The following is a 12,896-nucleotide window of genomic DNA, read 5'->3' on the forward strand; positions in this document are numbered from 1 at the left end:
TTTAAAGACTAACAGTTTTAAAAAGCTTGTGTTTCTTCTCATTTACAGAAGAATTACCTGGTCTGGCTAACAGACACATATTTTTGGTTCTATCCAAACATAATAAACGATCCCATAGATCCCAGGTAGTCAAAAGCAGATGGGTGGTAATCATCATTAGCCTTCAAAAGCAGCTCTCTGGCAAGAACATGCCAGCTTCATTCCCCGTGCAGTGTAAGTGCTGTCGACGAGCTAAGAGTTTATAACAGAGCAGCTTCCACCGCTTCCAAACAGCTCAAGACCTCGCTGCAGCAGGTCGGAGGGATACCTTCAGTGGGGCTTCGCCAATATGGCGTCTGCAGTTAACTCAGATTCCAGTGTCTTTTTAGGATGGTCATACCCATTGCCTTTAATATGTACAACGTGAACTTTACCACTGTAGTCACCATTCCAGGTTTTGGAAGAAATGGATAAACTAGATTTCACTTGACAGTATCCCCTATATTAAACTCCCGTTCGTTCATCTAGGACCCCTGACTATTAAAAGGTGAGGTTTTGCTGAAGCCACAGCCACCATCTGTTCTCCAGCAGGTTGATTTATGACTAGTATTGACACGAGTTACTGAAGATGGCACTCAGGAGGGTACAGAACGGGTACAGGTACTGAGCCAATACTTCCTTATCATAAAGTGAGACAATAAACAACTGCTGCAGTGGGAATCTTGTCAAGTGTTTTAAAAAACAAAAACAATGCTAAGCCGGGCATGATGTGGATGTCTGTGAGTTTGAGGCTAGCCTGGTCTACGTGGCAAGCTCCAGATAACCAGTTACTACCTAGAGAGACCTTGTCTCAACAAACAAACAAACAATAACAAAAAAGAGATTCCGAACTGAAGAATATCAAAACTGTCTAATACTTCTAGCTATCTATCAATTTACTTATTTCACAAATTTTTGACTACAGACTAGATGCAAGAAAATGTGTCAAGTGTAGGAAAGCTATAAATTCATATATATATATATATATATATATATATATATATATATANCAAGAAAATGTGTCAAGTGTAGGAAAGCTATAAATTCATATATATATATATATATATATATATATATATATATATATATATAAAGTTAGTTTTGCCCCCTACCTTCTCCCCGCCCCCAACACTTCATCCCTTGCAATACCAAATTTGAGGAGCTATCAGAAAGTATTTGTGTATTTCCTACATGGTAATTACCTGATCTTGCAATGACATAACTGGGTTATTTTTGGTAGTGTTGATGTGAAGAACATGGTATCTATTCTTTGCACACAAGTCGTAGGCTATATTGGTGAACGAGGTGCTTGCAGTTTTGGGCACTCTGTTATAAATGATGACTATGTCTTCCTCTTCATCCAGAGTCGTATCCTGCCGAGGGCCATCCATTGTATGGCGCTGTTCAATCTCTCGGACTTCGTGTCTTGCAATTGCCCTTTCTGCAAGAAAAGGAAAGCTGAAAGTTCTTTACCTTTTTAAAAATTTCATTTTTACAAACTTTACTATATATATATATATATATATATATATATATAAAACCCTTACAAATAAAAAACAAAACCCCACACCAAAATTAACCACCACACCCTAAGTCTATACATCCCAGCGAATGTCTATACACTTTGTATAGCCATTCTGAATGTGTTCTTGATAGTATTACGAAATTATGAACAGATAACTTCTGAATATCATAAGGTGAGAGAAAAATAAAATAAAATGAAAACAAAGAGCAGAAGAACAAGGCAGGCCGAGTTTGAGAAGACAATCTATAAGCTATAAATCTGATTTCTATAATCCTCAGCTCAGAACACTTTTCCTTCCCAAGGCCTGAGGGAGAATGGCTGTTAAAGGATTGCTTTTAAAGGATTCAGAACTTCCTCTGCAGGACAGAGAGATGCAAAATACGAACAAAAGAACAACTAGTTCAAAGTGCACTCCACAGTTCCAAAGTCACCATCTGTCCTAACAGAATTCTCATTGCCTCAAGTAATCCTCAAACACACAGCAGACTGTGTGCTGTGTGACTGGACTGGGAAATGTCCCCAGTGGGCTCCTGCCTTAGAACAGCCAGTGGCACTATTCTGAGAAGTTACAGGTTTAGGAGGTAGAACCTGGTTGAAGGTGGTAGACCTGGCTGAGTGGGTTTTTAGGGTTTCTACGGGCAGGCTTCACTTTATATTTCCTGAGGTAAGATGCTAATGTGAACAGGCTCTTATTCCAGCTGCTAAGGTCTTTTGTCTAGGTGGACTGTATCCTTCACACAGTAAGTCAAAACAAATCCTTTCTTAAATTGCTTCTTGTCAGGTGCTTGGTCACAGCAACAGGAAAAGTTTTTAAAAATGCAGAAATTTCACAAATAAAATATACTTAGAAAAGAAGTGATCTTATAGAAACCTCTTTAAAAATCTATTTAGGATTTACTTACTCCTTAGTTGATAAAATGTGCCAATACCCAGGCATGCTGGTGCATGCCTTTGATTTCGACTCAGACCTAGTCACCATGTATAAAGAAAGTGTCCTTCCCACTGTTTTCTTCTAGACCTCTCAGGCACCAGGACACATGTGGTACAGACATACATGCAGGCAAAATGTCCACACATGTAAGATAAACAATAAAAATTTAAACAAACCAAAAGAACCAAATGGAAGTTTTAGAGTTAACGTATAGTAATTGAAGTAAAAACCTTGTGAACGGGTTCAACAGCAGAAGGAGAAGCAGCAGCAGCTAGAGCAAGGAACAAGGGATGCCTGGAGCACCTGGGCTGTGATCTAACAGTGATGCCACAGTCTAAGAAAGGAGAAAGGGGGCAGCTAAAACAGAACTCAATAAACCACGGCTAAAACCAACATCTGGCAGGAGACAGACATTTAGAGTCAAGAAACCCCATAAGATAAAGCCCAAAGATATCCATCTAGTATAATTAACAAAAAATTTTGAAAGCAGCTTGAGGAGATGAACTCATATCCACAAAAGAATTGGAGAACCATCAACCACACGGTTCCTGTCGGGAACCACAATGTGGCCGTGCGCACACAGGAATGGGAAATGTGGCTGAAAACCCTGTGTCTGGAGAATACGGTTTTCAAGAATGAAGAGGAAGATAATTCTTGTAGATATGAAAGAAAAAAAAACACATTTAAAATGTTCACTGATAGAACTAGCTTAAAAGGCTGGCTCTAAAAGTCCTCTAACCCGGGCGGGCATCAGTGAAGAGGCTCCAGCAGAGGCACTGCTGCCACGCCTGAAGACCCGGTACAATGTCCAGGACACACACACGAGAACTAACTCCCGTAGGCTGTCTTCTGAAGCACGCATGTCCCCATGTCTACATACAATGGTTGGTTGGTTGAATGAATGAATGAATGCAGCACACAGGTGGTGGTCTGAGCCCTGACACATATTCTGCAGAGGACTGCCTGGTCTGGCCTCAGTGAGAGAAGATGCATCTAACCCTGGAGAGATTTGAGACCCCAGTAGGGGTTGGGGAGGCCTGGTGGGGTGGGAGGGTGAGGTGGAGACATCCTCTTGGAGATGGGGAGAAGGAATGGGATGAAGAACTGTCGGAGGGCAGACCCGGAGCGGGATAGCGACTGGAATGTAAAAAAAAGATTAAAGATAATTAAATAAATATGGATAGCACAATGAACTTTCCCCCTTTTGAGTTTTTGAAAGTGTATTTAAACAACTAAAGCAAAATTATAATATGGAATTTGGTTCAAAATTCATGCACAACAAATACTTAACAGGATGTTCTAAACAGAGACTACAAAGACCTAAGTGGAACAGTGGCTCCCACACTTCCTGTGACTTCGTAAATTCTAATTCTATCAGTGAAGGAAACATGATGTTTGTATAACGGAAGATATACTGGGAAGCAGCTATGCAAGGACACTAAACTCTAAATACTCTAGGATAAAATCATAAAAAAAAAGACATCAGAATGCAGAAGACAGAGACACATAACAAAGCCCACTGGAACGAAACCTAGAACAGAAAACAAAGTGTCAAAAAGAATTTTAAAAATACATTTAAAGTGGATAAAAGCGAAACAAAGTATCAATATTTGAGATATAGATAGAGCAGGAGCAGAGATCTAAAGCGCACACACACACACACACACACACACACACACGAGACTCACATTTAATAAAGATGACATGCAAATAATGATACACTTAAAGAGATGCTTGAAACAGTCACTGGAAAACGCAGATCAGAAGGACAGTGAAGCACCAACTTGTGTTCACTCGGACAGCTATTATTAAACAGTGTTCGTGGGAAAGTCGAGGCACCAGGGCCCTCTCATTATGGGAGGACAGGACTGGAAGTGCATTTACAATGGAAAACATTTTCACATTCCTAAAAATTGTAAGTACAAAGCATGACTTAGCAATTCCAGATAGATGCTTCAAGGAACTGAAGATGGCATTTAAGCAAATACGTACGTACAATAGCACTTTTCTCTACAGTCAAAAGACGAAAACATTCCAGAAATTCATCAACAGGTAAACACTCATGTATGTATATAGAACATACTATTCCTCCTTAAAGAGAGTAAAGCATGCATTGCAAAATCAGTGAAAAGGGGAAGACATTGAAAGTCATCGAACCAGAACGCAGACTGGTGGCTGCCACAGGAGGAGGAGGACCAGGGAGCACCTCTTTAGCTGTATGTCACCCCTTCAGGGGCATGAACATACTCTGGAAGTCAACAGAGGTAGTGCATGCAACACTGAACACACTAGATGCGGGCGGACTGCTCACTCTAACATAGCTAATTTATGTGAATTTCACTTTAAAACATATCAAAAATAACATACTACAGATCTTAAAGCATTAGTTCATTTTAATAATATAAAAAACTACTAAAAATTTATAAAATGTGTCTATTCATTTGTTTTGAGACAGGACTGCCATTGTAGCTCAGGTTGACCCTGAGTTTGCGATCTGCCTACTTGCCAGTGTGCATGCATCTCTGTCCTGTACCCATCTCACGTTTTATTCTTGAATGAACTTCAAAAGCCCATTGTTATCTCCATTTAGTCAGGAACTGAATGTCACAGATGTACCCACTGGCTGACTACCTGTGTGAGGACACAATTCCAGGTCAATCTGACCCCTGAGTCTGTGTTCCACTTTATACTGGTTGAAATTTAGTATTTTTTCTCATTGTAGTTAGAAGAAGGGGGCACGACTTTACAGCCAACTACTATGGGATATAGTTCAGAGGTCCACTCTTTAAAACCCACTTTCAGAAAGTGTTTTCTTTTGGGATTTGCCAAGCATTTTGTGGCTATTACAGTGAGACAGATGGACAGTACTCAGCTGTTTTCTAGGGACTAAAAAGCAAGGAATGCTGTATTATTTTTGGAACTTCTTGCTAGTGTATCATTAATTCAAAAAATTTGATGTTAAAAAAATCAAAGCCAAAGCAACATAATTCTTAAATTCCTACCACTTTAATAATCCATTAACTGCATAACTTTCTAATCACCACTCAGGAGCATTTAGGGAACGAGTCAGTGGTTTCTCTAGTGTGCGGTGCATTACTGCATGGACAGGAGAAGGGGCAGACACTGTACGTAGGGAGAGTCTTCCTGACCCTTCCTTGCCTCTTTACCAGTCAGTAACTGTGCCTCAGACATATTTTGTAAATGTAAAATACTGTAAAATTCAAGTGCTGACTTCAAGCACTGATCTTTCCTCATTCCAATGACCTGGATAAAGTCCAGTTCAGCTATTCTGTTTCTTTTTCATGAGCTTTAGCAAGCTCTCGTTTCTCAAATTATTTTTCCAATTTTAGGGATGTCTTAAGTGTTCCCACTTCAGTTACCATCTTGTACATAGCTGAATGAATGTGACTGTAACAAATGCTAGGAGAACAAAATACCATCAAATCCAAGAATGGGGAATGGGTGGTCTGAGAAACCCACTTTGTCAATTGAGCCTTCAAGGGTGGGAATTGTGGCAACGACAGAGGGGGAAGGCATAAAGCAAGGGTGGAGTTAATAAATAATCCTCGTTACTATTAATGCTCACAGGACTATAGGACAGCAGTAGTGGGAAGCAGCTGAGATGCATACTGCACTTAGACCATGGGCCAGGAACAATTCCACAGGTTAAGTGAACCCAAATTAGTTTAATTTTTAATAGAATTTTGTATGTGGTAATACTGTATAAAGCTGGACTCAATAGTAAGTTCAAAGTTGTTAGAAATCAGATCTTCACTGGACACTGAGGCCTACATCCCCATTAAAATGTGGCAATTGCTTTCTTAAATCACAAGAAGGGGCAGTTCTTATGAGGTCCGTTTTCAATGGCACAGGGATATGTGACACTTCAGACACACACTAACTGGCGTACATGTGGAATATGTGTGAACCAGATCGTCATGCTGCACACGAGAGAAGCCGTCAGGAAGTCTACAGTGGATGAACACATCGTGAGCTATCTGAAGTGACTGAAGTATGGGGAGCCTCCATCTCTGTAGTAGTATCCTAGGTAGACGGACTTGGCAGAAGGTCTTTAGTAAAGGCAAGCTTTCCAGGAGGCCAGGGTGGGGTCAGGCTGCTAGTTCCTGTTGGCACAGACACTGAGGACCAAAGGATAAAGCCAAAAGGAGCTTGAGCGGAGCTGAAATAGGGACTCTCTGGAAGTAAATAAACACTGAATTTCACAAAGCAAAGCAAGACAGAACCAGAAGTAAAAGTGGGCCCGTGACAGCTAACCAGGAGGGAGTGGGTGCAGAAATCACTGCACCGTCTTGGGACAATTCAGCTTGAGAAGCCGTCATGTCCACCCTCTTGTTCCCAATGTCCATGCTTACATCTATGTTAAATCCTTTTCTTAAACTCCAAATTTGCCTCATAAGATCTATCTGTGTATAGAAGACTGCTCTCATGATTACTTATGTTAAATCCTTTTCTTAAACTCCAAATTTGCCTCATAAGATCTATTTGTGTGTAGAAGACTGCTCTCATTGATTACTTTAGCAATTCCAGGAACTGGGCAGTCACGACACTCTGTGCCGCTTTAAGTGATGAGGACACTGTGACCATTTATAACAAGTCATTTTGTGCCAGGTTATTAACTAATTATTGCTTCAGATATTGGAGACAGACCTATCCTTGGGAAGTTTGATGAGGTTTTTATAATAAAAGTGTGAATGAGCCTCTCTGTAGGCCTAGAGCCAGGGAGGCTGAGGCAGGGAGCACCTCTGGAGCTCAGGGAGTTTGCCGTCAGCCTGGGGAACATCACACACTGTCCATGAGAAAGTCTACAGCACATGATGGAAGCTGCAAACACAGGAAGACTGCAAAAGGACAGGACTGAGAAGAGCAAGCAAAGGACACAGGGGTGGGTCAGGTTGGAGCAGGTTTGCAGTAACAGTGTAAGCATAAGGAACAGCCTGAGCAAAGCCCTGGAAGTGGCTGTCAGAAAGCCCAGGCATTGGGGAGCAGGCAAGAGGGAAGTGAGGTGTGAGGTGATAGCTGGGTCATTGTCATAACAGTGCTGGAAACAGCAAACCAGGAATATGTTTTGTTTCTCACTTTGTTGTTGTTGTTGTTTTTAAACAAGGTCTCACATTTGTAGCTTAGGTTGGCTGGAAACTCACTATGTAGCTCAGGCTGACCTTGAACTCAAAAGAACTCTCCTGATAGCACGCTGTGAGATGAAATGCATAGGTAGAATACAGTTACAGAATCTTCACAGGGGCACGCAAAGCAGTTTCAAAGCAGTGTCGATCACTGGTTCTGAAAGGAGTCCGAGAACAGGGCCGTTTCTCCAGAAAGCACAGCACCAGCGCTGGCAATGCGGGGCTGTGGCACTGACAGTTTTTCTCTTGGGGCAGCAGCAAGGATAATAATGCCTGATTAGAGATGGAAGCTTGTGGACAAACAGGTGACTAAGCAGATGCTTCGGTGCACAGGGAATTCTGCTCTTTCATTACTGAAAGCACACATGAGATTTGAGGACAGGGAAGATTCCACTAGAAAGGCGCTTTAATGGAGAAGGAGGCCCTATGCAAACATCTGTGCTCAAGACAAAAAAAAACAGCCTCTTAATGTCACATCAGACCCCACACACATTCTCTGGGTGAGCAGGGGGAAATGGGATTAAGGGGTTTAGATGAAGAAATGTCTGGATGGTAATATGTGAATGTCTGCAGCTAAACATCTCAGGATACATCTGACCTAAAGACAGACCACGAGAAGTCCCAACACAGCTCATGTCAAAGTTGTGAATGAGTTCCTGAAGGTGGGGTCGGAATGGAATGCTTCAAGGAGGGTTCTGAGAGCAACAGTTTCGGGGCCGAAGACCTCCACCTCCCTCACTACAACTGCTCATATCTGGATGCGAGTTTTACAATGCTGCCCACCATTAACACCTATATTTATTCTAGGATGGCAGAGAAGCACCTATGTAACATGGCTGTTCTATGTCTCAGGGATGCTGCTTGCACACTGCACATAGCCAACCTGAAGCTCCCGTGGTGAACCACCCCACTTGCAAGTAAAAATGAGGATAAATTACGCTGGGAAGAAACTTAGAAAGTTGTTACGACGCAAACACCAGTGGAAAGACACAACAGTGGGGATTCAATTAAATGTAAGCTTTGTAATCCAGCTAAAATATTAATTTTGATATTATATTGGCAAAAGGATTCAAAGATTTTTTTTTATATTTTTAGTATAAGTACAAATTCCCACTAAGTATATGTACTTTGATTGTTGCGATAAATACCACTGAAGATGAAAGCCTTTTCAAAGCTCAAGGAGGGAATGCCAGGACTGTCTCCAAAGTTGAATTCTTTTCACAGAGCAGCAGCTGCACCTGGGACTCCATTCTCTAGTAAATAACAAGAATAAGGAGTAACTGGGACTCAATTCCAGCTGGGCTTGGGCTCATTATCGAAAACTTAATGCTGCAGCTGTTTGGAAATTAGTGAGCATGTTGAAAGCTCTATATTTCACCAGAGTTTGAAACGCACCACACTCCAGGGCAGAGGTTCTCCATGTGAGCCTCCATCATGGTCACCTGAAGTGACTGTGGCAGACGCACGCCTCTCCAACTCAATAGCTACTCATGTATGGCCTAAGAAATGGCGTATCACACTCTCGGGAGCTGACTTGGTTTGATGGTCCAAGAATACCCAAGAATCAACGTTTCCAGGCAGTTACCTGTCAAAGAGTACACTCTCATTTCTTCCTTTCCTATAACTAGGAGATATTCCTATTAACTTCAAGCTAAATTTAAAACCGAGGCTACTCATGACATCGACTGCCTTCTAATACAAAGCTCTACTTTTGGAAGCTATCTTATTTTCAATTTATTTGTTTTTATTTCTATATATTTTATATTTAGGAGTATGTGTCTGCATACGTTTATGTGCACATGTGTGCAGGTGCCTGCAGAGGACAGAGGTTAGCAGACTAAAACTGGAATTACAGGGCTGTGGGATGCCCGGGGTAGGTGCGTAGGCCTGAACTCAGCTCTCTGCATGAGCAGTAGGTGCTCTTATCTGCTGAGTCGTCTCTCCAGTCTCTCATTTTATCTTTACTGTACTCCCAGTTTCTTAATTGTGGGTGGGTGGTCTAAGATAACCTAGAAATATGTCTAAGTATAACATAGTAACCTTAAATTAAATTTTAGAGATAGAATTATTTAATGAAATTACTCATACTTTCAAGTCTCATTTTACGAATACTAAACATGATAGTTTTATATTACGAGTAAAGGGCACAGGCTGGTGAGCTGTCTCAATGGGTAAGGGTGTTTGACACTTAAGCCTGAGCTTGGTCCCTGGAACCCATGCAGAGTTGAAGCAGAGAGAACCAGAACCAGGTTCTCCACGCTGACCTCTGACCTCTACAGCATGCACACTCACCACATAGACAGTTAAGTAAAAGATCAAACATGCTAATGAAAAGACATGACGGTAAAGGACTCATTTATATAATGCTATGAGAAAATCACGTTAAGGGAAAGAAACAAGTGAATTAAATACACTGGAAAGCAATCCACAAGTATGAGAGATTTCCCCATCATTTCATATATAAATTATCTTTGCGACAGTGTTTCCTCAGTGTTTACAGGTGGCCCCAGCTTCCCTAGCGCGGAAATGCTAAAGTATTTTTACAAGTGTATGCAATGAAGTCTCTCCCTTGTCTGGCCCCATCTGCCCATTTTGCAACCTCTACAATATATAACCATCATTATTCTTTTAAGATTTATTTATTTTGTGTATGTGAGTCCACTGTCACTGTCTTCAGTCACACAGAAGCAGGCATGGGATCCTGTTACAGATGGTTGTGAATCACCATGACAACCACTGTTATTAATTACCTACTGAGATTATTTCATACATATGTAAGCAAAGGAAGTAACTGCATAGCTTTCTAAAACATAATGTTAAGATAACACATTGCTCAGCTCCCTTATAAAGTTATTTATTGATTCTTCATATTAATTAAAGGGAGAAGCTTAATACGCATACCAGTACTGTATCAGTTTCTCAACATTTTAAACCTTGATTTCATTTCAAAATATGATTCTGGTTTCTAAGAGACTTGTACCACACTACAGTGATAGTTTAGAAACGAGAGTTCCTTGGATAGTCACATAGGTTGGCATGTTTGTAACTGAAGAATCGTACTCAACTTTAAATATTTAAAATTAGATTTAGATTTATTGCCTTTAATATATGAATGTCTTGCCTGCACGTGTACCACATGTATGCTTACGGGTGGTGTGAGGCACCATGTGGGTGCTAAGAACTAAGCCTGGTTCTCTGCAGGAACAGAAAGTGTTCTTAACCCCTATGCCACCCGGCCCCGCCTCAGACTTACAACTACAACCTTATAGTGAAAACGATTAATATAGCGTGTGCAACAGGGTTATCAATCTACTGTTAATTTATTTTCCTCACTATGAAATCTGAGAAAACCATTTGTAATAACCATCTTGATGGCTCTAGATCACAGAAATAGAAAAGGAAAATTAAAATATAATAATAAAAGGAAAATAAAACTCCTCACGCATACACTGCGCCCATGGGAAGGACTTCTGCGTGCTTCTCTTCCTTAGACGCTTGCAGGGCACTTGCTGGTACCATGAAAGCTGGTCCTCAGAGAGGATGCTACACAGAATCTTAGAACGGTTGCCAGGTGAGAGCCTGTGCACTCCACAGGAAAACTCGCTGCCTACAAAGACTGCCCAGTGCTTTGTGCTTGTGAGTATCCACAGGATTCTTAAACTTCATCTGCTCAGTTTCTTCCCTTGAGAAACAGTTGCAAACAAAATGGTATGAAGCCTGAGATATCCCACAAACAAGTAAAGATACAGGTAAAATATGGCCAAGTGTGAGCTGCTGACTGCATAGCTTGTGAGAGATAAGATAGGGATCCACTTTATAATCCTATTTATATCCTGAATATATCTGTAATGACTCTTAAGTACACAAAAAGCTCAGTCCCTAGTATTAATTAAACATTTGAACAATGTCATCATCGCCATTATTCTCCATTCTAGAGCCCCATCCTGACTATAAAATGAAGTTATAGTAAACAAAACAGATTAGGGAGGAAGACTAGCAATGAGTCAGATCAAAGGAAGAAAACTATTTTCACAAAGGACAGTAACCACAGATGGTCACGTGAAACCTCTGTGGGCACTGCTGTTTAATGACACGGGCCTTTCACACGTACTCCTCAGGTTGTTTCTGTGTTGTTGTGATGTGCCACTGGGTCCATCTTCACCAGACCAATAAGAGTGTGTCAAAAGTGGCTAAGAAAAGAGCATTGCACAGTCCTGTCACGGGGACACAGAAGCACAAGAATTTCGAGTTTGAGTCCACCCTGGTCTACAGAGTGAGTTCAAGGACAGCCAGGACTACACAGAGAAACCCTGTCTCAAAAAACAAAAACAACAGCAACAAAAAAAGTAGGTGAACTGTAAGGAGAATCATGGCTAAGAAAAATCCAAAGTACTTTGGACATTAACCTGAGAGCGAGGATCACAGACAATCTAGAATAACCTAAAATCACTTCCTGTGAGATAATTTCATATAATAACCCATATATGCTATATACTGATAAAATAAGGTCCCAAATGTATAATCATAGAAAGCTGAGCCAAATTAATTTTAACATAGAAAATTTAGAACGAACTTTCAGTTATAAGATCATTTTAATATTTAGGCCCAATTTTACTTGGAACAAATCAACGTACTCGCAGTTAAAAAACAGACGCCACATCACATAATTCCAAGACATACTGGTATCTTCAAATACAGAAGGGCTTACAAACCTAAAGTTTTATAACACAGTATCTATTTTAAATGTTACTCCACGACAGTGGACACATTGGTAGGAGTCTGATATTCTCATTCACTTGCAGGATGTTTGCAGGTTAATACAATTAAAACAATTTCCTGATTTGCTTCTTTTGTGCTTTTGGTCACTATTAAGTAAATAGGGTTTCCTGAACCCAAGCATGTCAATACCAGTTAGCTGCTATGATAAGGAGATAGGGTTCTATATTACAAAGGGCAGGTAACATGCACAGTGTTGCGATTTACACACAAGCGTGGTGGACTGGGATCTGTGAGACTCTCTCAGGTTACTCAATGGAGCCCAACTCAAAGTTTAAGAGTTATCTGTTCCTCTGGCGGGTCCTCAGAAAACTGGATATAGTACAACCAGAGGATCCAGCAATACCTCTCCTGGGCATATATCCAGAAGATGTTCCAACCGGTAAGAAGGACACATGCTCCACAATGTTCATAGCAGCCCTATTTATAATAGCCAGAAGCTGGAAAGAACCCAGATGCCCCTCAACAGAGGAATGGATACAGAAAATGTGGTACATTTACA

At 40.8% G+C, this 12,896-nt stretch overlaps 1 protein-coding gene across 2 annotated transcripts in view; it reads right to left on the reverse strand.

The window, feature by feature from the left end:
- Nucleotides 1–12,896, reverse strand: part of Hs2st1 (heparan sulfate 2-O-sulfotransferase 1) — a 138,876-nt gene that overhangs the window by 33,047 nt on the left and 92,933 nt on the right. For both annotated transcript variants that reach the window (XM_021158681.1, XM_021158680.2), the window contains exon 2: nucleotides 1,221–1,459. In XM_021158681.1, the coding sequence (XP_021014340.1) occupies nucleotides 1,221–1,459 (239 nt within the window). The remainder of the gene's footprint in view (nucleotides 1–1,220; nucleotides 1,460–12,896) is intronic.

The sequence above is a fragment of the Mus caroli genome, chromosome 3 (assembly GCF_900094665.2).
Source record: "Mus caroli chromosome 3, CAROLI_EIJ_v1.1, whole genome shotgun sequence".
Taxonomy (NCBI): Eukaryota; Metazoa; Chordata; class Mammalia; order Rodentia; family Muridae; genus Mus; species Mus caroli.